General features: G+C 44.3%; 1 protein-coding gene across 2 annotated transcripts in view; it reads left to right on the top strand.

Moving 5' to 3' along the window:
- Positions 1-23,564, top strand: part of adam19b (ADAM metallopeptidase domain 19b) — a 146,793-nt gene that overhangs the window by 103,905 nt on the left and 19,324 nt on the right. For both annotated transcript variants that reach the window (XM_048543839.2, XM_048543840.2), the window contains 8 exons: positions 4,240-4,417; positions 7,029-7,118; positions 9,069-9,264; positions 9,829-9,937; positions 13,007-13,211; positions 15,689-15,766; positions 16,382-16,490; positions 22,092-22,239. In XM_048543839.2, the coding sequence (XP_048399796.2) occupies positions 4,240-4,417; positions 7,029-7,118; positions 9,069-9,264; positions 9,829-9,937; positions 13,007-13,211; positions 15,689-15,766; positions 16,382-16,490; positions 22,092-22,239 (1,113 nt within the window). The remainder of the gene's footprint in view (positions 1-4,239; positions 4,418-7,028; positions 7,119-9,068; positions 9,265-9,828; positions 9,938-13,006; positions 13,212-15,688; positions 15,767-16,381; positions 16,491-22,091; positions 22,240-23,564) is intronic.

The raw sequence follows: 23,564 nt of genomic DNA on the forward strand, positions 1-23,564 counted from the left end.
CCTCTTGATCATGACCCTACCCCCGACCACCAAAGCATCATCTGCTGAATCGTCCACAACCTCATCATTTCAGGTGACCTCTCACCCACATCCTCCAACATCATCGCTCCCCAACCCCGCACTGCCCACTTCTATCTCCTTCCCAAAATTCACAAACCTGACCGCCCTGTTCGACCCATTGTCTCCACCTGCTCCTGTCCCACCGAACGTATCTCTACCTATCTCGACTCCATTTTCTCCCCCTTGGTGCATGAACTCCCCACCTATGTACCACCCATGCCCTCCACCACCACCAAAACTTCCAATTCCCTGGTCCCCAACACCTCATCTTTACCATGGGCATCCAGTCCCTTTACACTTGCATTCCCCATGCAGATGGCCTGAAGGCCCTCCACTTCTTCCTGCCCTGCAGGCCTGACCAGTCCCCCTCCACTGATACCCTCATCCACCTAGCCGAACTCGTCCTCACCCTCAACAACTTCTCTTTTAATTCATCCCACTTCTTACAGACAAAGAGGGTGGCCATGGGTACCCGCATGGGCCCAAGTTATGCCTGCCTCTTTGTAGGATACATGGAACAATCCCTCTTCCATAGCTACACTGGCCCTAAACCCCACCGCTTCCTCCGTTACATTGATGACTGTATCAGTGCTGCATTGTGCTCCCACAGGGAGCTTGAACAGTTCATCCACTTCACCAACACCTTCTACCCCAACCTCAAGTTCACCTGGACCATCTCTGATACCTCCCTCTCCTTTCTGGACCTCTCTGTTTCCATTCTCTGGCAACCACCTGAAAACTGATATCCATTTCAAGCCTACCAACTCCCACAGCTACCTAGAATACACCTCCTCCCACCCATCTTCCTGCAAAAATACTGTCCCCTATTCCCAATTCCTTTGCCTCCGCTATATCTGCTCCCAAGATGAGGCATTCTACTCCCGGACATCCCAGATGTCCTCGTTTTTCAAGGACCGTAACATCCTACTCACAGTGGTCAAAAAAACCCTCGACCACGTCTCCCACATTTTCCGCCACTCATCCCTCACACACCCTCCCTGCAATAACAACCAAAACAGGATCCCCCTCGTCCTCACATACCACCGCACCAACCTCCAAATCCAGCACATCATCCTCCGACATTTCCTCCATCTGCAATCCAACCCCACTCCTAAAGACAAATTTCCCTCCCCACCTTTGTCTGCTTTCTGGAGGGACCACTCTCTCTGTGACGACCTTGTCCGCTCCACATTCCCCACCAACCCCACCGCACCTGGCACTTTTCCCTGCAACCGCAGGAATTGCTACACCTGCCCCTACGCCTCCTCCCTCACCCCCATCCCAGATCCTAAGAAGACCTTCCACATCAAACAGAGATAATGGGAACTGCAGATGCTGGAGAATCCAAGATAACAAAGTGTGTAGCTGGATGAAGACAGCAGGCCAAGCATCATCTCTGTTGCACAAAAGCTGACGTTTCGGGCCCAGACTCTTAGAAGGGTCTAGGCCCGAAACGCCAGCTTTTGTGCTCCTGAGATGCTGCTTGGCCTGCTGTCTTCATCCAGCTACACACATTGTTATCCACATCAAACAGTTGTTCACCTACACATTTGCTAATGTGGTATACTGTATCCACTGTTCCAGATGTGGCCTCTAAATCGGGGAAACCAAGTGGAGGCTTGGGGACCGCTTTGTGGAACACCTATACACCCGGTTCGCAACAACTGCACCTCCCAGTCGCGAACCATTTCAACTCCCCCTCCCGCTCCTCAGACGACATGTCCACCCTGGGCCTCCTGCAGTGCCACAACAATTCCACCTGAAGGTTGCAGGAACAGCACCTCATATTTCGCTTGGGAACCCTGCAGCCCAATGGTATCAATGTGGACTTGACAAGCTTCAAAATCTCCCCTCCCCCGACCACATCCCAAAACCAGCCCAGCTTGTCCCTGCCTCCCTAACCTGTCCTTCCTCCCACCTATGCCCTCCTCCCACCTCAAGCCCCACCCCCATCTCCTACCTACCAGCCTCATCTCGCCCCCTTGACCTGTCTGTCCTCCCTGGATTGACCTATCCCCCCCAACTCCGCACCTACACTCACCTTTACTGGCTCCAACCCCACCTCCTTGACCTGTCTGTCTCCTCTCCACCTATCTTGTCCTTTATCCATCTTCTATCCACCTCCCACTTAGTCCCTATTTCTTTCAGAATCCCCTTCCCCTCCTCCATTTCTGAAGAAGGGTCTAGGCCCGAAACATCAGCCTTCCTGCTCCTCTAATGCTGCGTGGCCTGCAGTCTTCAACCAGCTCTATACCTTGTTCTCTCAGATTCGCCAGCTTCTGCAGTTCCTTTTATCTGTAAGAGATATTAGTCCTGTTTTCAGCTCCAGAAGGTTTTTGAGCAAGTGGATGATGAGGTAGTTTGGAAATGTTGGTGTAGAAATCTATTGCAAACTATTTTAGCTCATAAGCCTTACAGGTACACCCTTTTAAGGTACGTAGTGGAATTCATCCGACTGCCTTTAGGAAATCCTACAACCATGAAACCATCGACCTTTAATGAAACATCTCAGTTTGATGGCCTTAATGAGAGTCCCGAAACATGTCTTTTCGGAGAGGCTGTTGGCTAAACAGTTGTTATTTTTATGTCTGATTTATAAACTTTTTATCATAAATAAATATGGGCTGAGAAGAAGAAGAAGAAGAGAAAATTACATGCTTGTTTTAAAAATACATTTGTGGGACGTGGGCTTTGTTGGCTGAGCAGCATTTAATACCCATCCCTTGAGAAGGTGGTGGTGAGCTGCTTTCATGAGTCTTTGCAGTCTACCTTCAAGAGGGAATTTCAGGATTTTGACCCAATGACGGTGAAGGAAAGGCAACATATTTCCAAGTCAGGATGCTAAGTGGCTTGGAGGCAAAATTAAAGGTGGTGGTGTTACCATGTATCTGTTGCCCTTGACCTTTGAGATGGAAGTGGTCACGAGGTTGGAAGGTGCTGTCTGAGGATCTTTGCCGAATTTCTACATTTATCTTCATGCCCTGTAATGTTTCACTTCATTGCTCGCAACAAGATCCTCGAGATAAGTCTGTTATTCATGGAGCCTCCAGGTCAATTCTGGAGGGTTGTCAACCTTGATGTCAGTGACAGAAATTCAATAAAGTTGAATTGGTATTTACTGCAGTCTAATGTGAACAGACAGAGGCTAGAGTTCTCATAGCAGAGCATTATGATTTTGAGGTGAGCCAGCTTCAGTCTGTAGGACCAGCATTTCAATGTATGCACAGGATGTAAGATGACATGAAGGAAAAGCAGTCTTTTCACTGTGGCTTGTTCTGACCTGGACTTAGAATTGTACAAGCACCTTGGTGGTCCGCAAACATTCCCTGCCAACAGTGATCAACTTGTATATTTCCATGTTCAACATTTGGACCAGCCAAATCAGGCCATAGCTGTTCCCTAAGGTCTGAATCATTCATTGTATGTTTTGTCTATTCATGCAAAGTCATCAATGTCCGAATGTTGTTAATCATGCTGTGATATCACTCTGTGAACATAAGAACTAGGAGCAGGAGCAGGCCTTCCAGCCCCTCTCGCCCGCTCCATTGTTCAGCAGATCATGACTGACTTATTTGTGGCCAACTCTACATCCTGGCCACCCCTGGATAATCCCTTGTTAATCAAGAATCTCGCTATGTCTGTTGTAGAAATATTCAATGACCCTGCCTCCATCGCTCTTTGGGGAAGATACTTTCAAAGAATCACGATCCCCTGAGTGAAAAATTTTTCTAATCTCATCTTAAAGGAAGAGCCTTCTTACCTTGAACTATGTCCTCTAGTTCCTGTCTTTCCCACAAGGGGAACTTTTAGCACCTGTCTGTGAAGTCCCTTCCAGATCTTCCATGCTTCTATAAGATCACCACTCATTCTTCTAAACTCAAATAGATACAGGCCAAGTCTGTTCAACCTATGGTTGCCAATGTCATGCAATGCGATAAGGCAGTGCACCAAGGACTATCTCAGCCAGAGCAGAGATAAGAACCCATATTATTAAACTCATTCGGCTACAGAATCTACCACCTAGCTGACTGAGCTGACCCACTCTGTCATTGTGCCTCTCACAGTGTGGTCATCCTTTTTTGGTATGAAATGATGTATCACCCACCTGATGCTGGACAATGTATCAAATGCATCAATACTGGCTGTTCAATACATTTATCTTCATTCTTTATTCTTCAGTGACCCATTTCCCAAAGTCTTCAACAAATGCAATGAGAAGGAGCTTCAGAAATATCTGAACAACGGTGGAGGGATGTGTCTCTTCAACATGCCTGACACAAACACTCTGTACGGAGGCCGAAGATGCGGGAATGGCTATGTGGAGGAAGGCGAGCAGTGTGACTGTGGAGAAGTTGAGGTATGTTGGCTCCTTAAATCAACCAAGTAGGGCTGCTTCACCCTTCCTTGCTTCCTGTTCCCTGCATTACTCTGGCCCTGTAATAGAATGGTAATTTATCCTAAGGCCAGTTCTCGAACTCCCACACTTGAGTTGAAAGGTTGTGAGGACATAGCACCTAGTCCAGAGCCTTGGGTGGAAAATCCAGGCCAATACTTCAATGCTACCCGGAGAGAATGCTGCTCTGTTGAAGGTGCTGATTCAGAATGAGACATCATTTCCTCATTTTCAGTAGCACAGCGATGAGAGGAACGGGTACAAGATTTCACGTTCTTGGCATTCACCTGACAAGTGCTATAAAACAGTTGATAATAAATCAAGTAAAATTTGAAAGGACGGAAGTTGCTGTTTGGGAAAAGCGGAAGTTCCCAAAGATCTCAGAGGCTTTGAGGGTAATTTTCACGTCCACATCTTGGGTTTTGAACTTGCAGAGTAGAGCCCTTGCACTCCTAGAACATGCCAGTTCTTGCAGGGTAGGGAATCAGTGGTTGCTCAAAATGTAGCATTAAATGTTCAGATGCATTACTTTGTGTGTGAACCCTCTCCGAGTGTTCATTCATCAGGATGAGGAGAAAAGTGTTGACCTTTCTGTAAATCTGAAATGTGCACAGACATGCCTGGAAGATTATGCTTTTTGATTTGTCCCTTTGTGACATGCGGGTACCACTGGCATCAGTTGCCCATCCCCATCAACCTTGAGTAGCCTTTCTCGAGGGTCCCACTCCTGTGAAATTGTTCCATAAGATGGCAAAGAGAGAGGAAACTTGCAATCTTATCAAGCACATTTCAGAACCACAGCGCTTCCTGAAATGTTTCAAATCCAATAATGCAGTTTTGAGGTGGAGACCCTGTTGCAGTGTAGAGGAAGTGAGTTGAATTTGTGCACAGCAAGCTCCCACAATAAGCAAGGAAGCTGCTGAGATTGCGACAATTTTCAGGGCTGCTTAACCTCTCAAGTGAGGACTTTCTTTAAAAAAAAACTTCTTATTGTTTCGTTTCAGAAATCTTGGCGCAGTTCCCAAAGGACTTATGTTTCTTATTATGTGAATCAACTTAAATAGCTGTATAATATAGAGCAGCTGTCTGCCTGTTCCTGAGGCTGTAGCTGCAGATGGTAGAGGAAGGCAAGGTCAGTGTTTAGAAACTGAATGATTTTATTTTATCATAGCAGGAAAGTGAAGCTGAATTTTCTATGAGACACAGGTTAGATCTCAGCTGGAATACTATGTACAGTTCTGGGTGCCATACGTCAGGAAAGACGTGGATGCATTGGAGAGAGCTTAGAGCAGATTGAATGCAATGATTCCAGGGATAAGAAACTTCAGTTATAGAATCTCTTCAGTGCAGAATGAGGCCGCTTAGCCCAGTGAATCCGCACCGACACTCCAAAAAGCATCCCACTCTATCCCTGTAAACCCAGAGTAGCAATCCACCTAACCTGCACACTTTGGGACTGTGGGAGGAAACCCACACAGACACCAGGAGAACATGCAAGCTCCACACAGGCAGTCATCCGAAGCTGGAATCAAACCCAGGTTGCTGGCGCTGGGAGGCAGCAGTGATAGCCAGTGTGCTACTGATAGAAGACATGGTGACTGCTTTCCTTGGGGTGGAAAAGGCAGAGGGGAGATTTCATTGAAGTATTCAAACTCATGACAGTGAGGACAGCTTGCTGCTTGTGAACTGATCAAAAATGATAGGGCACAATTTTAAAGCAATTTGCGAAAGAAAATGTAACATGAGAAGAAAGTTTTTCAGAAAGCAAGTAGTTAGTATGGAACATCCTACATGGATGTGCAGTGGAGGCAGGGTTTAACTGAGGCATTCAAATGGGTAATGGATGATTATTTAAATTGAAACAATGTGCTGGATTCTGGAGAAAGAGTGAAGGAATGACATTATGGTCATTGAGGAGCCAGTACAGACTTAATGGATAAAATTGCATTTTCTACTGTAACAATTCTGTAATTCTGTAATATCATCCTGATTTTTGAGTAACCCACTTTTAAAATTGCCACTGCTTATACTGAAACCTGTCACATGATCTAATGCTTTGTCACATGTTGATTCTTTAATGGGGAATTTCAGCTGTACGTCTTAGATACCTGATGTAACTTGGGTGACAGAGACATAATGAATGTAAAGAAATGACAGGTCTCTGTGACCTATCTGCTGTAATTACAACGGGTAAATTTCAACAACGATCCGTCTCTCTTTTTTTGTGGGCATTGTTCTTGGGAATAGGGATAGACCATTCCATTTGTTTTGATTTGATTTATTATCATCACGTGTACTGAGGTACAGTGAAAAGTATTGTCTTACGCGTTTTGCAGACAGATTGTGCTATACAAGTGCACCAGGGTAACAGAACAGAGTGCAGGATACACTGTTACAGCTGCAAAATGTTACATTCAATGCTACTCAAACTACCTAGAGAAAGGTGGACCGCTTAATATTGGACAGGTACCGAACATGGACCTCACTGATCTACATGGCTTCCTACCACAGGAAGGCCATGTTATAAAGTCTGTTCCTTTATTGCTCTTTAGCATTTCTTGTGTTTATTTTTCAGGAATGCAACAACCCCTGTTGCCATGCTAATAACTGCACCTTGAAAAGGAATGCTGAATGCGCTCATGGAATCTGTTGTGAGAAGTGCAAGGTCAGAAGCATTTACATCATCATGCTTTCAATGCAGTAACATTTGGTGAATTGAAAATGCCCATTATACATTATTGCACAGATTCACAGATAGTTATATTTTTTTCAGAGGCCATTCGGCCAGTTGTGTCTGCTCTGGATATACAATGTGCTGAGTGTCATGGATCCACCTTCTCCCTGTAACCCTGTGAGCTTTTCCTTTCAAATCCAATTTCCACTCCAATGTCTCAATTGCATGTGCCTCCTCCATACTCTCAGGCAGTGCATTCTAGATTCTACAGTCGTGACCCTGATGTGAGGAGTACACTGATAACTAAGCCTCACTATTCCATCAGCCGTCACAAATATAGAAATGACAAATTTAATTACCAAAATGCTTAATTTGCCTGAGTTTGACTGCTATCTGGGACCAAAGAAGCTCAAACTAGGTTTCATCAATTAGCAAAAGAAACTTACTTATTATAAACAAAGTTCTCCTTCAACAAATGGCAAAACGTATTAACTACTACTACAATGTAAACTTAAACTAACCCACTTTAAACTCAAAACTGCATGCACCATAAAGAAGACAAACAAGTCTGCAGATTTGGATGGGAAAACATAGTCTAAGAGGTACAAATTCTGTGGATCAAAACATAAGGGTGGAAAGAGGCGACATTCTCACATTTCTTTTGGCTTTTGGCAATGGTATCACACTGCTGTCAAGTGCAGAGCTATACAAGAACTTCACTTTGGATGATTTGATCATTTGGATTTTGATCTTTGCTTGATTAGAAACTCTTTTCAGAATCTTTGATTGTGGTATTTTTCCCACTCTCAGAAGGTGAGAAAGACAGAATCCTATGTTTGCAGGCTTTTGAGGGACCTGAGTTCGACTTCCCTTTCTCAGGTTTCTGACAAATTGCAGCTTCAAAATCCAAAGGCTGTTGCTGGGAACCTTTCAGTCCAAGGAGTGTATCGAATCCAGCTTTTCCCAAGCTCTGGGATCATGTGTAACGGCTGAGTGAACACCACACCTTTCAACTTTTGACTTGCAAGTTGTGAAAGAAAGATACACAGCTGGTACATCCTCTGCAACACAGCGGTGTTCAAACTCCCATTTTTGCTAGTTCCTATTCTACAATATATATCTTGTCTTTACAATAGCCACTTGATACTTAGCGGGCATTTCCAAATTATTTGTTAGATTGCCACAATGACCTAGCTGATTCACAAATATTTCTGTGGGGAAAAGCCTATAGTGCTTCCATTGGGGAGTGTGAGCTCAAAAGATTGGCGCATTTTGCAAATTCCTGTCTATATTAATTGAACCAGAATACAAACGGTAGTGATTGGAACCAGATGGATCTTATTGACTATGAAATCCTTGATTAGAGTTGTTAACTTGGGCCAATCTGGGAACACTGGCTGGCAAATATAAACTGGAGATTCTGAGAGCTTCCTGAATTCAGGGACTCTGAGCTGGTCAGTCACTGCCAGTATATTGTGCACATGTAAATTGACTTGATGATGGAATACTGGCTTCTGTGCAGTTATTTCACCATAATTAATCCATTAATTAATGCATAAAAAATCACACAAAGAGGAAACAAAACTTCTTGATAAACTATTTACATTTTAGCATTTGTTACAGCTGTTTCACCTACTCAATTGTTGGTTACTAAAATCCAGTTGGTGACTGCCCTCCAGTCATGAGGCTTGAGCAGTGTATTCTGTTGTTCCTGTGACTGTTCATTAAGGCAAATCTCACAAGAAGCATCTTCTCACTGCCAGAGCTACATCTCAAATTCATAGTAACAATGAAACGACCTGTGGTTGACCAACCAATAGCCTTACCTACTGCAGATTTGACGTATGACCTCTGAATGGTCCAGCAATATGTTACACAGAGTGCTCCTGTCAGCAGCTCCACTTTCATGCGCTGGTGGATCTCTTTTTTTTTCCCCCACAGTTAAAAGCCCCTGGCTCTGTCTGTAGGGCATCATCGGGACCATGTGACCTACCTGAGTATTGCTCTGGCAACTCCGAGTTCTGTCCGGCCAATTTCTACAAAATGGATGGTGCCAGCTGTGATGGAGGACGGGCTTCTTGCTACAATGGGATGTGTCTAACTTACGATAGCCAGTGTGTGCTTCTATGGGGCCCTGGTAGGTAGAAATCCCAGCAATCCTGGATTCAATTATGGCTCTTTTTAAAGAAAAATTAGCATTGCTCTTGAATAATTGGCCGATTAGATTAGATTCCCTACAGTGTGGAAACAGGCCCTTCGGCCAACAAGTCCACACCCTTGAAGCATCCCACCCAGACCCATCCCCCTATAACCCATGCACCCCTGAACACTATGGGCAATTTAGCATGGCCATTCCACCTACCCTGCACATCTTTGGACTGTGGGCGGAAACTGGAGCACCCGGAGGAAACCCACGCAGACACAGGGAGAATGTGCAAACTCCACACAGGCAGTTACCCAAGGCTGGAATTGAACCTGGGTCCCTGGTGCTGTGAGGCTGCAGTGCTAACCACTGAGCCACCGTGCTGCTCTAGTAGATAGATATTGGTTCTGTTCTCCATCTCCATGGATGTAGATACATGTTTTCTGTTTTAATTCATGAGTAGCCCTCATTGTTTTCATGGCCTTTTCCTGTTCTTGTAAAATGTTGTGTTTATTTAAGGTATAGTGCCCCACTGAGTTTTCTTTTCTGCATTTTCAGGGGCTCAGGCTGCTCCAGCAGAATGCTTCAAGATGGTGAACAATGCGGGGGACACATACGGGAACTGTGGCAGAGGTCCTGGAGGAAGTTACCGCAAATGTGAGACCAGGTAAAAAGGGCGATCGGTAACTTCACCTACATTTGGTCGAATCTGTGCTGTGTAAACTGGGGATGGTGGGTAGGGGCAGAGGGAGGGCTGTCAGTGCAACAAATGTTCAATAGCAATTTGGCAGCTCTGCCATTTTGACCTGCCCTCAGGGATGAAGAAGAGCACTGGGGTGGAACATTAACTCACAATTTGCAATCTCCTCGTTTGTCCAATTGCTTATGAGAAACTGGAGTCATGCACACTGCCCAGAAGAAATAACCTGCATTTTTATGGTACCTTTCAAGAAATCAAGGAGTTGCAAAGTGCTTTATAGTCATTGAGGTGTCCTAGGGTACAGTCATGGATTGTGTTGTCGGGAATAGATAGCAAAGCGGCCATAAACATCGTTCACTGGGCAATCTATTTTCCTTAGCAGAATGTGGCAGGACAGTGGCTCAGTGGTTAGTGCTGCCACCTCACAGCGCCAGGGACCCAGGCTCAATTCCACCCTCGGGCGACAGTCTGTGTGGAGTTTGCACGTCCTCCCCATGTCTATGTGGGTTTCCTCCAGGTGCTCCGGTTTCCTCCCACAGTCCAAAAATGTGCAGGTTAGGTGGATCGGCCATGCTCCAGGGATGTGTAGACTGGCTGAATTAGCCATGGGAAATGCAGGGTTACAGGAATAGGTATGCAGTGGAGCTGGTTATGATGGTCTTCAGAGGGTCGGTGTGTACTTGCTGGGTGGAATGGCCTGCTTCCATACTGTAGGGATTCTATGGTAAGTAATTGTGATTCACCCAGAGAGTGGTTGGGATCTGGAATTCACTGTCTGAAAGTGTAAACAGAACCCCTCAACTCATTTAATAATTGTATACCTAAAATCCCATAACTTCAAGGGAAGCAGATTGTCTGTTGGGAAATGGAATTAGACCATGCAGTTTGTTGCTTGGCTGGTGTCGACATGATGAGCAGAGTGGCCTCTTTCGGTGCCATTTTGCTTTTTTACATTTCCGAAACATTCTGAAGAGCAGGATTGTGCATGGATCTGAGGAAAGGGTGGGGCAGAAGCCATATGGAGGCTAAGCATGGGCACAACGTGGTCAAATAGCCCATTTCTGTGCTGTTGTGTTTTTGTGTTGTTCGAGTGATAAACATTCTTGCAAATCCCTGGGGGGACTTTGTTACACTCTTTTGAAATAGTGCTCCTGTATCTTTACCATCTATGTGAGAAAACAAATAGGAGCTCAGTTGTAGAGATAACAGGAACTGCAGATGCTGGAGAACCCGAGATAACAAGGTGTAGAGCTGGATGAACACGTATGATGCTGCTTGGCCTGCTGTGTTCATCCAGCTCTACACCTTGTTATTTCAGGAGCTCAGTTAAATATCTTATCTGAAAAGCATCTCAGATAGTGCAGTATTTCCCGAGTCCTGCACTGGGTGTTAGCTTTGACTTTTGTGTTCAACCAAATGTCTGCAGTGGAACTTAAAACTGGGATTTTCAGATTTAGATGGGGAAATGCCATCAAACCATAGACAGCTAAAATCTGATTGAGGTAATATACTTCATCGAACATCACCATTGATAGGCTGGGACTTTTTTCACTGGGGCTTAGGAGTTTGAGAGGTGATCTGATAGAGGTTATACAATCATGAGGGATAAAGATAAAGTAAATTTCAGATGTCTTTTCTCTGGGATAGGGGATTTCAAGACTAAGAGGCATAATTTTAAGTTGAGAGGAGAAAGCTTTTAAAAAAAGAAACAAGAGGCAACATTTTTGCACAGAGAGTGGTTCATGTGTGGAAGTAGTGGATGTAGATACAGTTTAAATGTTTAAAAAAGACATTTAAGCATGAAATGTTTGCAGGGATATGGGCCAAGCGCAGGTAGGTGGGACTAGTTTAGTTTGGGATTATGGTCGACATGGACTGGTTGGACCAAAGGGTCTGTTTCCAAGCTGTATGATTCTATGACCACAAGTAATATAACTTGCTGCAACTAACACTTTTTGAACAAGTGCTTAATAATGATTAATCCCACATTTTCGTTTCCTTATTTTGGTCAAGCTGTTAAGAATAGCCATCAGTTGGTGACTACTCGCTTTGTGTGCATTTCTGGAATCCACATTATTGGAGGGATGCGATAGCACTGGAGAGGATGCAAAGGAGATTTACTAGGATGTTGACTGTTATTAGTTTCAGTTTTCGAAAGAGATTGGACAGACTGGGGTTGTTTTTCTTCAAGCAAAGAAGACTGAGTGGTGACATAATTGAGATGTATAACATTGAGTGGCATAGATAAGGTAGCCAGGAAGGAACTTTTCCCCTTGATGGACGGTTATGATCTGGGGCATAGATTTAAAATAAGGCCCAGGAGATTTAGAGAGGATGCGAGGAAAGTCTTTTTCCAGAGGGTGATGGGAAATTGGAACTCACTGCCTGTAAGAGTAGTAGAGGAGAAACCCACATAACATTTAAGAAATTTTTAGATGAAGACTTGCAAGACCATGGTTTACAAAACAATGGGCCAAATGCTGGAAAATGGGATTAGAATAGTTAGATGCCTAATTTTAACCGGCACGGACTCAATGGGCCAATGGGCCTTTTTCCACGCTGTACATCTTTATAACTATGACTTTATGACATGCTTGAGGGAGAGTGATGTGAGTGAACAAATGGGAGCAAAAAGGGTAAGAAATAGACTGTGGCAGTAAGGGAAGAGAACAGGAATATACGTCAATGAAAAGGTAGGAGAAATCATCGATTGAGAGCAAGTCATGGAAGGGAGAGAAATCAATTAGGGCACATCTAAGAAAGATTAAAGGAGAGGAGGTGAAAGAGTGCAGCATTGAGTGAAAGTGTGGGGCATAGAGACAGTGGGGTTAGAATCTAGTCTAATTCTGCTTCTGCATCTGCAGAATACGCCTTAACATTCTTAATAAAGCCACTTTATTATAAACATTTTGTTCTCCTATAGAATTCGCATCCTTAAAGATTGAAGTTGAATTATTGGCAGCGTTTGGAAAGTAATCGATGCCAGTCCTCTCAATCCTGTTAACTTTTAAATATGTGCCCTTTTTGTCATGGAAGGAATGCCAAGTGCGGGAAAATACAGTGTCAAAGTGCAGCCCAGAAGCCCCTGGACACAAATGCAGTTGCCATAGACACCACGATAATCTTGGATGGGAGGAAGGTGCAGTGCAGAGGAACCCATGTGTACATGACTCCAGAGCTGGAAGGGGACATGCTGGATCCAGGGCTGGTCATGACTGGAACAAAATGTACCGAGAAGCATGTGAGTTATTTCTGCTCTGCCGAAGGTTTGAGGCTGACGAGTGGGTAGTTACTGGTCCGTGAGCTAAAGCAGGTTTAGATTTTGCGCATTTTGCTGGCAATTCCAGACAGTGGGTTGTGTGTTTCATACCCCATTAAGATCAACGGACATAAATAAAGTGGAGACTACAAAGTTATAGAGTCATACAGCACAGAAGCAGACCCTTCGGTCCAACCAGTCCATGCTGAGCATCATCCCAGAGTAAACTAGTCTCACCTGCCTGCTCCTGGCTCACATCCCTCCAAACCTTTCCTATTCATGCACTTATCCAAATGTCTTTTAAATATAATTGTGGCCACATCCACCACTTCCTGAGGAAGTTCATTCCACATGTGAGCCACCCTCTGTATAAAATATATGCCCCTGACATCTTTATTAATTCTCTCTCCTCTCACCTTAAAAATGTGCCCTCAAGACTTGAAATGCCCTCCATCAAGTTACCAGCCTTGTGGTGGGTATGTGTAGGGTACAGCAAATAGCACGAGCTACCTTGCATTGTTTCAATAAAGTGTGCCCCACTTACCTTTGGTCCCACTGGGAATTCCAGGTGCCCCTCATCACAGTCAACCTGTGTACTTACACACCCTCCATAATCTCCCCCATCTTCCATTTTTCCCAAGTTCTAGCATTCCCGTCTCTTGCAGTCAGCTCCCCAGTTTCCTGTTCTCTCTAGCTGCCCTTTCCAGTTTTCCTGTCTTTCATTCCCCTCCCTATTGTGACCCTCTCTTCACTTCATGTTCTGGCAGTGACCAATCACTGCTCTTTCTCCAGGATCCCTCTGGAAATTGGCAAGTGTCCAGTTTGCATCCTTCTTAATATCAGTAGCCCTGCTTCATGGTCTCCCAAAAAACACCTTCACAGACCCAGTGAGACCTAATAGGAGTAAAATACTGCGGTCACTGGAGATCTAAAATAGAAAGTCCTTGAGAAACTCAGCAGGTTTGGCAGCATGGGTGGAGAGAGAAACAGAGTTAACATTTCTGAGGAGGAGTTATACTGGACAAGAAACATTAATTGTTTCTCTCTGCACTTTCTGATTTTACCTCTGTGACCAGTCTTGATGCCATCCGGGTCCTGATCATATTTAAAGGCCCCACCAGAGTTACAGCTGAGTGAGGTGGAATTGCTACATATGTTTGCCCCTAATGGGATTGCACTATGCATGAGGTTGGCTGAGAGTCATGGCCATCTGAAACCCATTCCCTTCCTCGATCACCATGCACAAGAAGAGATTAATTTGGAATACTGTACAGAATCCAGAAGCAGAACCCAGTCTGAATGCATCCTGTGGCCAATGGCTCTCTTGTTAGCTGGTTAGTAGTGTTAACATAGCACAAATGGAAAATAGAGACATATTTTCTGGGAGACAGAAAAAAATTAAGGGCAATGGTGAGCTTTTTTTCAAAGAAAATCTATATTCTGGGGACCTGGGCACAACAGATAGTCTGGCAACTATTGCCCAACACTTGAGAAGCTGGTCCTGAGCTCCCTCTTCACCTGTTTGTCATGGACCAGAACAGAACCACCCAAAATATTTTAAGATGGTAGCCAAGACCCTAACATTTTCTTATTTTAGAGGTAGATGTGAAGTCCTGTGTACCAGATGCAATGCGACTGGCCAAACTACTCGATGTGAAGCAGAACACAATTTATTTGAACACTGCAGTTAAAATGCAAACAAAAGAAAGAGGAATTTACAACGACTTAACTATTGGAAAACGTAACCAAGTGATAGATACAGTACCTATTACTAAATAACTGTTCAAAATAGTAACATTCCATAAAGACACCCCTTGACGAAAAGGTAAATTCAGACACAGATTCTCACAGAGATGGAAGGAACTGCAGATGCTGGAGAATCTGAGATAACAGAGTGTTATCTGAAGAAGGCCCCATGCCTGAAATGTCAGCTTTCCTGCTCCTCTGATGCTGCTTGGCCTGCTGTGTTCACCTAGCTCTACACCCTGTTATCACAGATTCTCACATGCAGTTCTCAAATCCAGGAGGAAGAAACATCAAGACAAATCTCAGACAAAGTAGCAGCTAGGAGATATTCAATGAGGCTTCCAACTCTTGACGGCCTAATGGCTTCTGCTTAAAACTAAACCTAAAAACTAAAAAAAACCTAGAAGGCCTAGTCTTGTGAGGGCTGGCCACGCCCAAGCTACTTCCTTTGTTCCAACTTTATATAAACCCCAAGGCCTCACAAAATGTTTGCTTTCTTAGAGACAGCTCAGTACCTCTGCCTTATAAACTTGCTTCAAAAAGAAAACCTCAAAATAACCTCTTGAAGTGACAGCATCATTACAGTTGCAATTGGTGTGGCAGATGTAACACTATAATGCTGTTAGGTGAGAGTTCCAGAATTTTGTCCCCATTAATCTGTGTGAAGCCTAATGGTCTTTTCCTGTCACTTAAAGATCCCTTTGTTCTCACAGATATGCTTTGAAGGGCAATGTCAGAATGCTTCGTTCCTGGAGGCAGATGAATGTATCGCAAAATGCCACAACCATGGGGTAGGAATCTATCTTCTTTCATCTTTGCTGTCACATGTAACATTACACAATGGAAACATAAACCTTGGCCAGACCTGTTCATGTGAGCAAATTGTTTGAATTGCATTCATCCTCCCCGATGCTGCACACATTTTTCCTGTTTTCCTTCATACCGCTATCCAATTTAACATTGAATATTGACTTTAATGACTCCAGGGCATTGTATTTGGATTGTTAGTGCCGATCAAATTGAGCAAGAATCAAGTAAGTGCCTGCAGAGAAGACCAGAGAGGGGAAGAATAGTGAGATGAACAAAGGTGTGGCCTAAGAAGTGGGTTTTGAACATAGAACAGATTAATAAGGTGGAGATGTTTAGAAGGACTGTGGGTCCACTTGGCATCATGGACAATATGAGCAAGCTTTGGAATAAGATCTCAAACAGAGAAGAGCAGAGGGCAGTAGGTTAAGATGGAGAACATGACAGAATTGCAAAGCTAGGCTGGGAAGGGAATTGTAAACTATCTCAAAATCTTTGAAACAGTGCAAGGTTGCCAATTTTGGCCAAAGAAGTGATTTTGACTAAGGAATCAGATGTAAGAAGGTGGGTTTACTGACTGTCTTTTCTCATTGGCCCAGGTTTGTAACAACAAGCATAACTGTCACTGTGAGCCGGGCTGGGCACCTCCATTCTGTAACAAACCAGGATACGGTGGCAGCATGGATGGTGGAGTTGGAGCGCCAGACTGTAAGTGGGCAATGATTGTTGTCTGTCACCATGCTGCACGAAGCGAGACCAGAATTAAAAGTCTGCAATCAGCCCTGGGCACTATGCCGCAGGAAGAACATAGAGACCTTGGAATCAGTAAAGCTGACTCACCAGAACGATACTGTTGCTGAAAGATTCAAATGTAAGAGGTGCAAGCAAGAGTAGGCCTTCAGAGTCGTATGGTGCTCCATCATTCAATATGATCATAGCTGATCTGATTATGATCTCGACTACACTTTCCTGTCTGTCTCCCCCATAACTCTAATACAAAAACAAAATACTGTGGATGCTGGTAATCTAAAACGGAAAAAAGTGAATGCTGGAGAAACTCAACAGTTCTGGCAGCATCTGTGGACAAAGAAATAGCATTAATATTTCAAATTGGATGTGACTCTTCTTTGGAAACCCTTGACTTCCTTTTGAGTGAGAAAACTGTTCAACTCGGTTTCAAATATGTTTCATGACCAAGGATCCACAGCTGTCACACGGTATAGAATTCTGAATTCTTAACACCCTGCAGAAAGAGGCTATTGCTCCTCATCTCCACCTCAAATAGGAGATTTCTTAACTTGAAACTGGACCCTCAATTTCCTTCTGAAGGGAACACATTCTCTTTCAACGTTGCTTGGTCAAGTCTCCTCAAAATCTTTTGTGTTTCATTGGGTCGCATTCTCATTCTTCTAAACTCCAGCAGATATAAACCCAACGTGGTCAACCCTCTTTCAAAGGCCAACCTAGGAAACAGCCTAGTGTACCCTCACTGAACAGGTATATCCCTTCTTATGTGAGGAGACCAAAACTGTTCAGTGCTAAATTTTAAAAGCAGGTCACATAGAGTAGTTTTATAATCCCTTCAGTATAGAAAATTAAGAATCCAAGGACAGTTTATTGAAACGCATCAGATGCTGAGGATGGTCTTGTGTGCAGTGTTTGTGTCCCTACCTCAGGGATAGAAGGTTAGGGTTAAAATTTCACCCATTATGGAGGTGTGTCAGACAGGTCCGAACAGGTTCCTGAGGAGAATTAACAGGGTGGATGCTGAGAGGATGTAGGAGAGACTACAACCAGAGGGCACAGTTCAAAATTAAATGATCTCCAATTTAACCTGGATGTGAAGATTTTTTTTCTTTTGTGGAACTCTCTTGACCAAAAAGAGGTGGAATAATGGTCATTGAATATTTCTATGGTGGAGGTAGATAGACTTTTGACTAACAAGGGAGTCAGAAGGTATTGGAGGTAGCCAGGTAAGAGGTCATGGCCACAACTGCTTTATCAAAAGATGGAGCAGACTCGGGGGCCCAAATAGTCAACCCTGATCCTAATACTTATGTTCTTAAAGGATAGGTAAAGAGAAAGCACGGTAGCTCAGTGGTTAGCACTACTGCCTCACAGCGCCAGGGACCCAGGGATTGATCCCACCCTCGGGTGACTGTCTATGTGGAGTTTGCATGTTCTCCTCAAGTTTGCGTGGGTTTCCACTGGGTGCTCCGGTTTCTTCCCAGAGATGTGCAGGTTGTGTGGACCGGCCACACTAAATTGGCCATAGTGTCTAGGGATGTGTAAGTTAGGTGGATTAGCGATGGGAAATGCAGAGTTACAGGGGTATGGAAGGGGGATGCGTCTGGTTGGGCTGCTCTTTAGAGGAGTGGTGTGGACTTGTTGGGCCGAATGGCCTGTTTTTACACTGTGGGGATTCTGTGGGGAAAGGAAAAGAAATGATTTTCTGTGGTGAGGGGCAGGCCAGTAATGTCAAGAAAGATTTCTTCACACCAAGACACTTTATCATTTGATAAAGTTGTTGAAGGTCAATTGAAAGTTTCACACTGGGATTGATCATTTTTAGTTGGGCTAATTAATTCAGTTTACAGAGCCAATGTAGGTAGATGGGGTTAAAATATGGGTTAGCCTGCATTTAATTGCAGGGTTGAAGAAGTTTCAATGTTTATTCAGGCTAATGCTGTTACTCTAAAATGATTGATGCCAAAATCTAGATTGAATCTTCCGATCAAGACTGCCAAAAAAAACATGTTGTTTAGGTTAAAAACTGAAAGAACTGCGGATGCTATTAGTCAGGAGCAAAGACAAAGTTACTGGAAAAGCTCAGCAGGTCCGGCAGCATCTGTGAAGGAAAAAACAGTTTCATTTCCGGTGACCCTTCCTCAGAACTGTTGTTTAGGTTGTTTGTCTTTTAGTTTTAATTGTTTAGCACTTCCGTAGCTCTCAATTCTGACTGTCCAAGTTCTCAGTTCACTCTAAGCTGACCCTCTTCTGCAATGCTGAGGGAGCCATGCTGCCGTAGGATAGTTTACATCTCCCCGAGAGGGCAGGCTCGTGCTACCCTCCAACGTGTGGTGTCTGCTGTAGAATTTAAGAAATTCTAATCTCTGCATTAAAGAATTTTGGGTTCAACTCCCACTCTGGACACTCGAGCCCATCTTTGAACCTGATACATTAGAGCCTGGAATAGCTTATTCAAAGCTAATGGTTGTATCCTCTGGCCATGTTCAACTCCAGACCCCTGCTGAGTTAGCCAGTCAGACATTGACCAGGAATTGGCTTTTAACGTTAAACCTGTGAAAGCAGCAAAAGCACCTTTTCTGCGCACGTGCAGGAGACGGGTTGCTAGCTGCTCAAGGTGGGAATCAAGCAGCCCAGTTATTAAATTGGCAAAGCAACATCCGAATAACCAGTCCTCCATAATTTGCTGGTAGCCGGGCATTAAGGTTGGAACTCCCCTCCCTGGGACTAGCACAATATTTGGGGAAGACACAAGGGGAGCAGTGAGGTAAAGTTTAACACCTCCTTGCTGCCCCAACCAATTAAGTTCTGGATGAGAAGGTTCGTGGTTGGCCTTCTTGACCCACCATCAATTAATGCCCGAAAGTGGTCAGTTAGTAACCAGATCATCCACCTTCCCAGCTACAAAGTGAGAAAGGTGGCTACCAGGAAACGTGCCTGCTGGAGGGGCTGGGGGGGGCAGAGAGGGGACAGCAACAGACTCCATTTGCCCCGATCTGGGGAATTTGGGAGTGTAGATGGGGAATAAGAGAATGCCTCCAAACCCTCCCTGTCTCCCCTTTCTCTGTGAACCTCATACTGGCAGGACAATAAAAAAAAATTACTACCATCTCAGCACTGGAGGCAGGAGTGGGCCTCTGATTGACCAGCAGCTTCTAGCAAACCAGAGGGCCAATGTCTAGGCCTGTTACAGGGCGAGAAACTCACCTACATACACCTATCAACTCTTAAACAAGTCAATTGGTGTCTGACCAAATACGGTGTCTCAGAAGCAAGGGTTGTGTGTACGCCACCACGTAATGCATACTCCTTTCCGCCCCCACATTTAATACCACAAAAAAGATAATTTCCACCCAAAGACTCAATTTATGAGCTTCAATTTACAGTGTTTGGAAGAGATAAATATTTTCATTCTGGGTGCACTCAGTCAATGTCAATATTGCCAGCCTAGTACAACATGGAATGACTTCTAAAGTAAGAATTGCATCTACAGGGAGGCAAGGGCCTTGAGGTATTATCACTAGACTATTAATCCAGAGACCCAGCTAATGTTCAGCCCAATGGTATCAATGTGGACTTCACCAGTTTCAAAATCTCCCCTTCCCCCACCGCATCCCAAAACCAGCCCAGTTCGTCCCCTCCCCCCACTGCACCACACAACCAGCCCAGCTCTTCCCCTCCACCCACTGCATCCCAAAACCAGTCCAACCTGTCTCTGCCTCCCTAACCTGTTCTTCCTCTCACCCATCCCTTCCTCCCACCCCAAGCCGCACCTCCATCTTCTACCTACTAACCTCATCCCACCTCCTTGACCTGTCCGTCTTCCCTGGACTGACCTATCCCCTCCCTACCTCCCCACCTATACTCTCCTCTCCACCTATCTTCTTCTCTCTCGATCTTTGGTCCGCCTCCCCCTCTCTCCCTATTTATTCCAGAACCCTCACCCCATCCCCCTCTCTGATGAAGGGTCTAGGCCCGAAACGTCAGCTTTTGTGCTCCTGAGATGCTGCTGGGTCTGCTGTGCTCATCCAGCCTCACATTTTATTATCTAATGTTCTGTGGATCTGGGTTCAAATCCCACCATGGTAGATGATGGAATTTGAATTCAATAAAAATCTGGAATGAAAAGTCAATGGATGACTGCAAACCTGTTATTAATTGTCAGGAAAAGCCCATGTGGTTCACTAATATTCTTTAGGGAAAGAAGCTATTGTCCTCACCTGGTCTGGCCTATATGTGACTCTAGGCCCACAAAATGTGGGTGACACATGTCTGTGTGGGTTTCCTCCGGGCGCTCCACTTGCATCCCACAGTCCAAAGATGAGCAGGCTAGGTGGATTGGCCTTGCTAAATTGCCCATAGTGTTCAGGGATGTGTAAATTAGGTGGGTTATAGGGGGATGGGTCTGGGTGGGATGCTCTGAGGGTCGGTGTGGACTTGTTGGGCTGAAGGGCCTGTTTCCACACTGTAGGGATTCTGTGATATTTAATTGCCCTCTGAGCAAAACTGGCCTAGCTGTCAACACCCACACTCTGTGAATGAATGACTCCAGGATATCCCCAATGTATTTTATGACCAATTGGTTACCTATGGTGTGCAAGCACCATTGTACCATTATGGACAGTTAATTTGTATACAGCAAGATCAAGCAAACTGCAAAGTGATACTGACCAATGAATCTGCCTTAAGCTGCTGCTGGTTGAGTTGAAAATATTGGACAAGACCTTAAGGAGAATTTTCCATATCTTCTTTTCCATCCACCCGAGAGGACAGTGTACTCTCCCAACTGGAAGCTGAGACCTCCAACAATATGGCACTCCCTCAGTACTAGACTGGAACACCACCCTGGATAATGAGTTGAAGTCACTGCAGTGGACATCATTCTGACCCAGAAGTGAGAGGGCTGCAATGCAGCTGACATTCCTCAAGCCTTTGTGTACAGGAGTAACTGCCTGCTTTGAACTTGAACCAGTTCCCAAAGGCATGCGGTCAGAGTGACACACAGTTAGGCACCTATCTCTCCCAGTTCAGATTAATTTACCTTGTTTAATGGCTGAAGAAAACATGGCAGTGTGGATGCAGAATCTTTAAATACTTTTAAGGCAGAGGTAGTTAGATTTTTGATTACCAAAGGGATGAAAGATTATCAGGGAATGTGCACGAATGTGGAGTTACGGTTAAAATCAGATCGGCCATGATTTTATTGAATGGTGGAGCCAGTTTGAAGGGTTCAATGATCTACTTCTGTTCCTTGTTCATATGTTCAAGGCATCAACAGATTAAGTTTATTTCACCATGATATTGATTCTCGAGAGATATGATTGAGGGTAAATTAAAAGTGAATCTGTTATGAACCTAAAACAGAATGGTAGAGAAAGATGGAGGCGAGCGATAAACAGAGATACCATTTTCAAATTCAGCCAGGACAGTTCTGGACTTGAAACATTAACTCTGTTTTTCACTCAACAGATGCTGTGTTTCTCCAGCATACTCTGGTTTTGGTTCAGATTTCCAGAACCCAGAATCTTTGTATTTACTCATACAAACTAATATTTTTGGCAGACAACAGCCTGATTGTGGCGGGAATCGTGGTGCCAATTATATTGTTGCTGTGTGGCATTGCAGTAACTCTGCATTACTGCTATCGACGGAGACACAACATCTCCCCGAAGGACATCAGGAACCTAGGGCCTAATGACAAACAATTCTGGTAATTTGATCTTTACGTTTAACTTATCTCACATTTTCAGAGGGAATCTCTGTCACCCCCACTATTCTTTTAAGTCATTCTAATGTTACTCTTGTACTGATTCTGGCTGATCTACCAACGAGTAGGTCCAGGTCAGTTTTCGTTAAGAAAGCTGGGGCTCCTCTGGAAGCCAGCCTGTGTCTTCCTATCACTAGATTGTTCTGCAGGGTCAGAGATCCTGAATGGTATCTGTCCTTTTGCAAGTAACTTGCTTACCATAGATAGGCATCATAAACATAGATACTGAAGGAATATTTAGCCTTTGTCTGCCTTTATCTTAGAGTAACTGGATTTTGTTTTGATGTTGACATGAGCAACCCAGGTCACGAACTCCATAAGAAATCTTTGGGTGGCTAATGTACTGGGAGGTTAAACCATGCTGTTACCATAAAGTGCCAAGAGGGGAGTCCAAGTACCTGTCCACTAGGTTGGGAAAGATTGAACTGGGCTGTTCTTGCACCTCCTAGTGGCTACTGTGGGAGCAGCAACTGAAGCATGGGTCAACCTGAATTCCTGACCCTTGGAGCACATACAGGAGGGTGGGCCGAGTAAAGCAAAAGACAATGGGGGTGTGTTAACCCCACCCTCCATAGGAAAAGGAAAGATTTTGTTCCAAATCTTCTTGAGGCTTCATTTATTTTTTTCACGACTGTTGCACACACAGGATTAGGCATTGGAAACATAATATGGTGTCATAAAACCGCTGAATATTAAGGTAGTTTTTCTCGCTGACATGAAGAGACGCCCAATGCTGAATTGAGTTGTGATATGTAAAGACTATGGAATTGCGTCTCAGATGCTCCTGCCATCCACTCATATAAAGAGATATTTCACAGTTACCCCAAGCTTTGATATCACTACATCAGCCTGCAACGTTTTTACAATCCTCCACCTGCTACATTGTGAATAGAGATAATACAGAGATTGATCCCAGACAATGAGAGATGTTGCACCATTCTAACCTGAGTGACGAGGTCATAATGTGTTGTTAATTTCATTGCATCATATATGCTCAGTCAAAAACTCACTGATACTCATGTAAAAGCAAAATACTTCAAATTCTGAGGACATGAAATTTGTGTAGAAATTGCTGGAGAAACTCAGCAGGGCTGGCAGCAACTGTGGAGAGAGAAACAGTTAACATTTCAAGTCTGACACAGCTTGCTCTGAGCAACGGTCATGTTCGACTCATGCTGCTTCTGTCTCCACAGATGCTGCCAGATTTGCTGACTGTTTTCAACATTTTCGCCTTTTATTCTTTAATGCTGTGATGTTGTTGTTGCGTT

Source organism: Stegostoma tigrinum, chromosome 13 (genome assembly GCF_030684315.1).
Source record: "Stegostoma tigrinum isolate sSteTig4 chromosome 13, sSteTig4.hap1, whole genome shotgun sequence".
Classification (NCBI taxonomy): domain Eukaryota; kingdom Metazoa; phylum Chordata; class Chondrichthyes; order Orectolobiformes; family Stegostomatidae; genus Stegostoma; species Stegostoma tigrinum.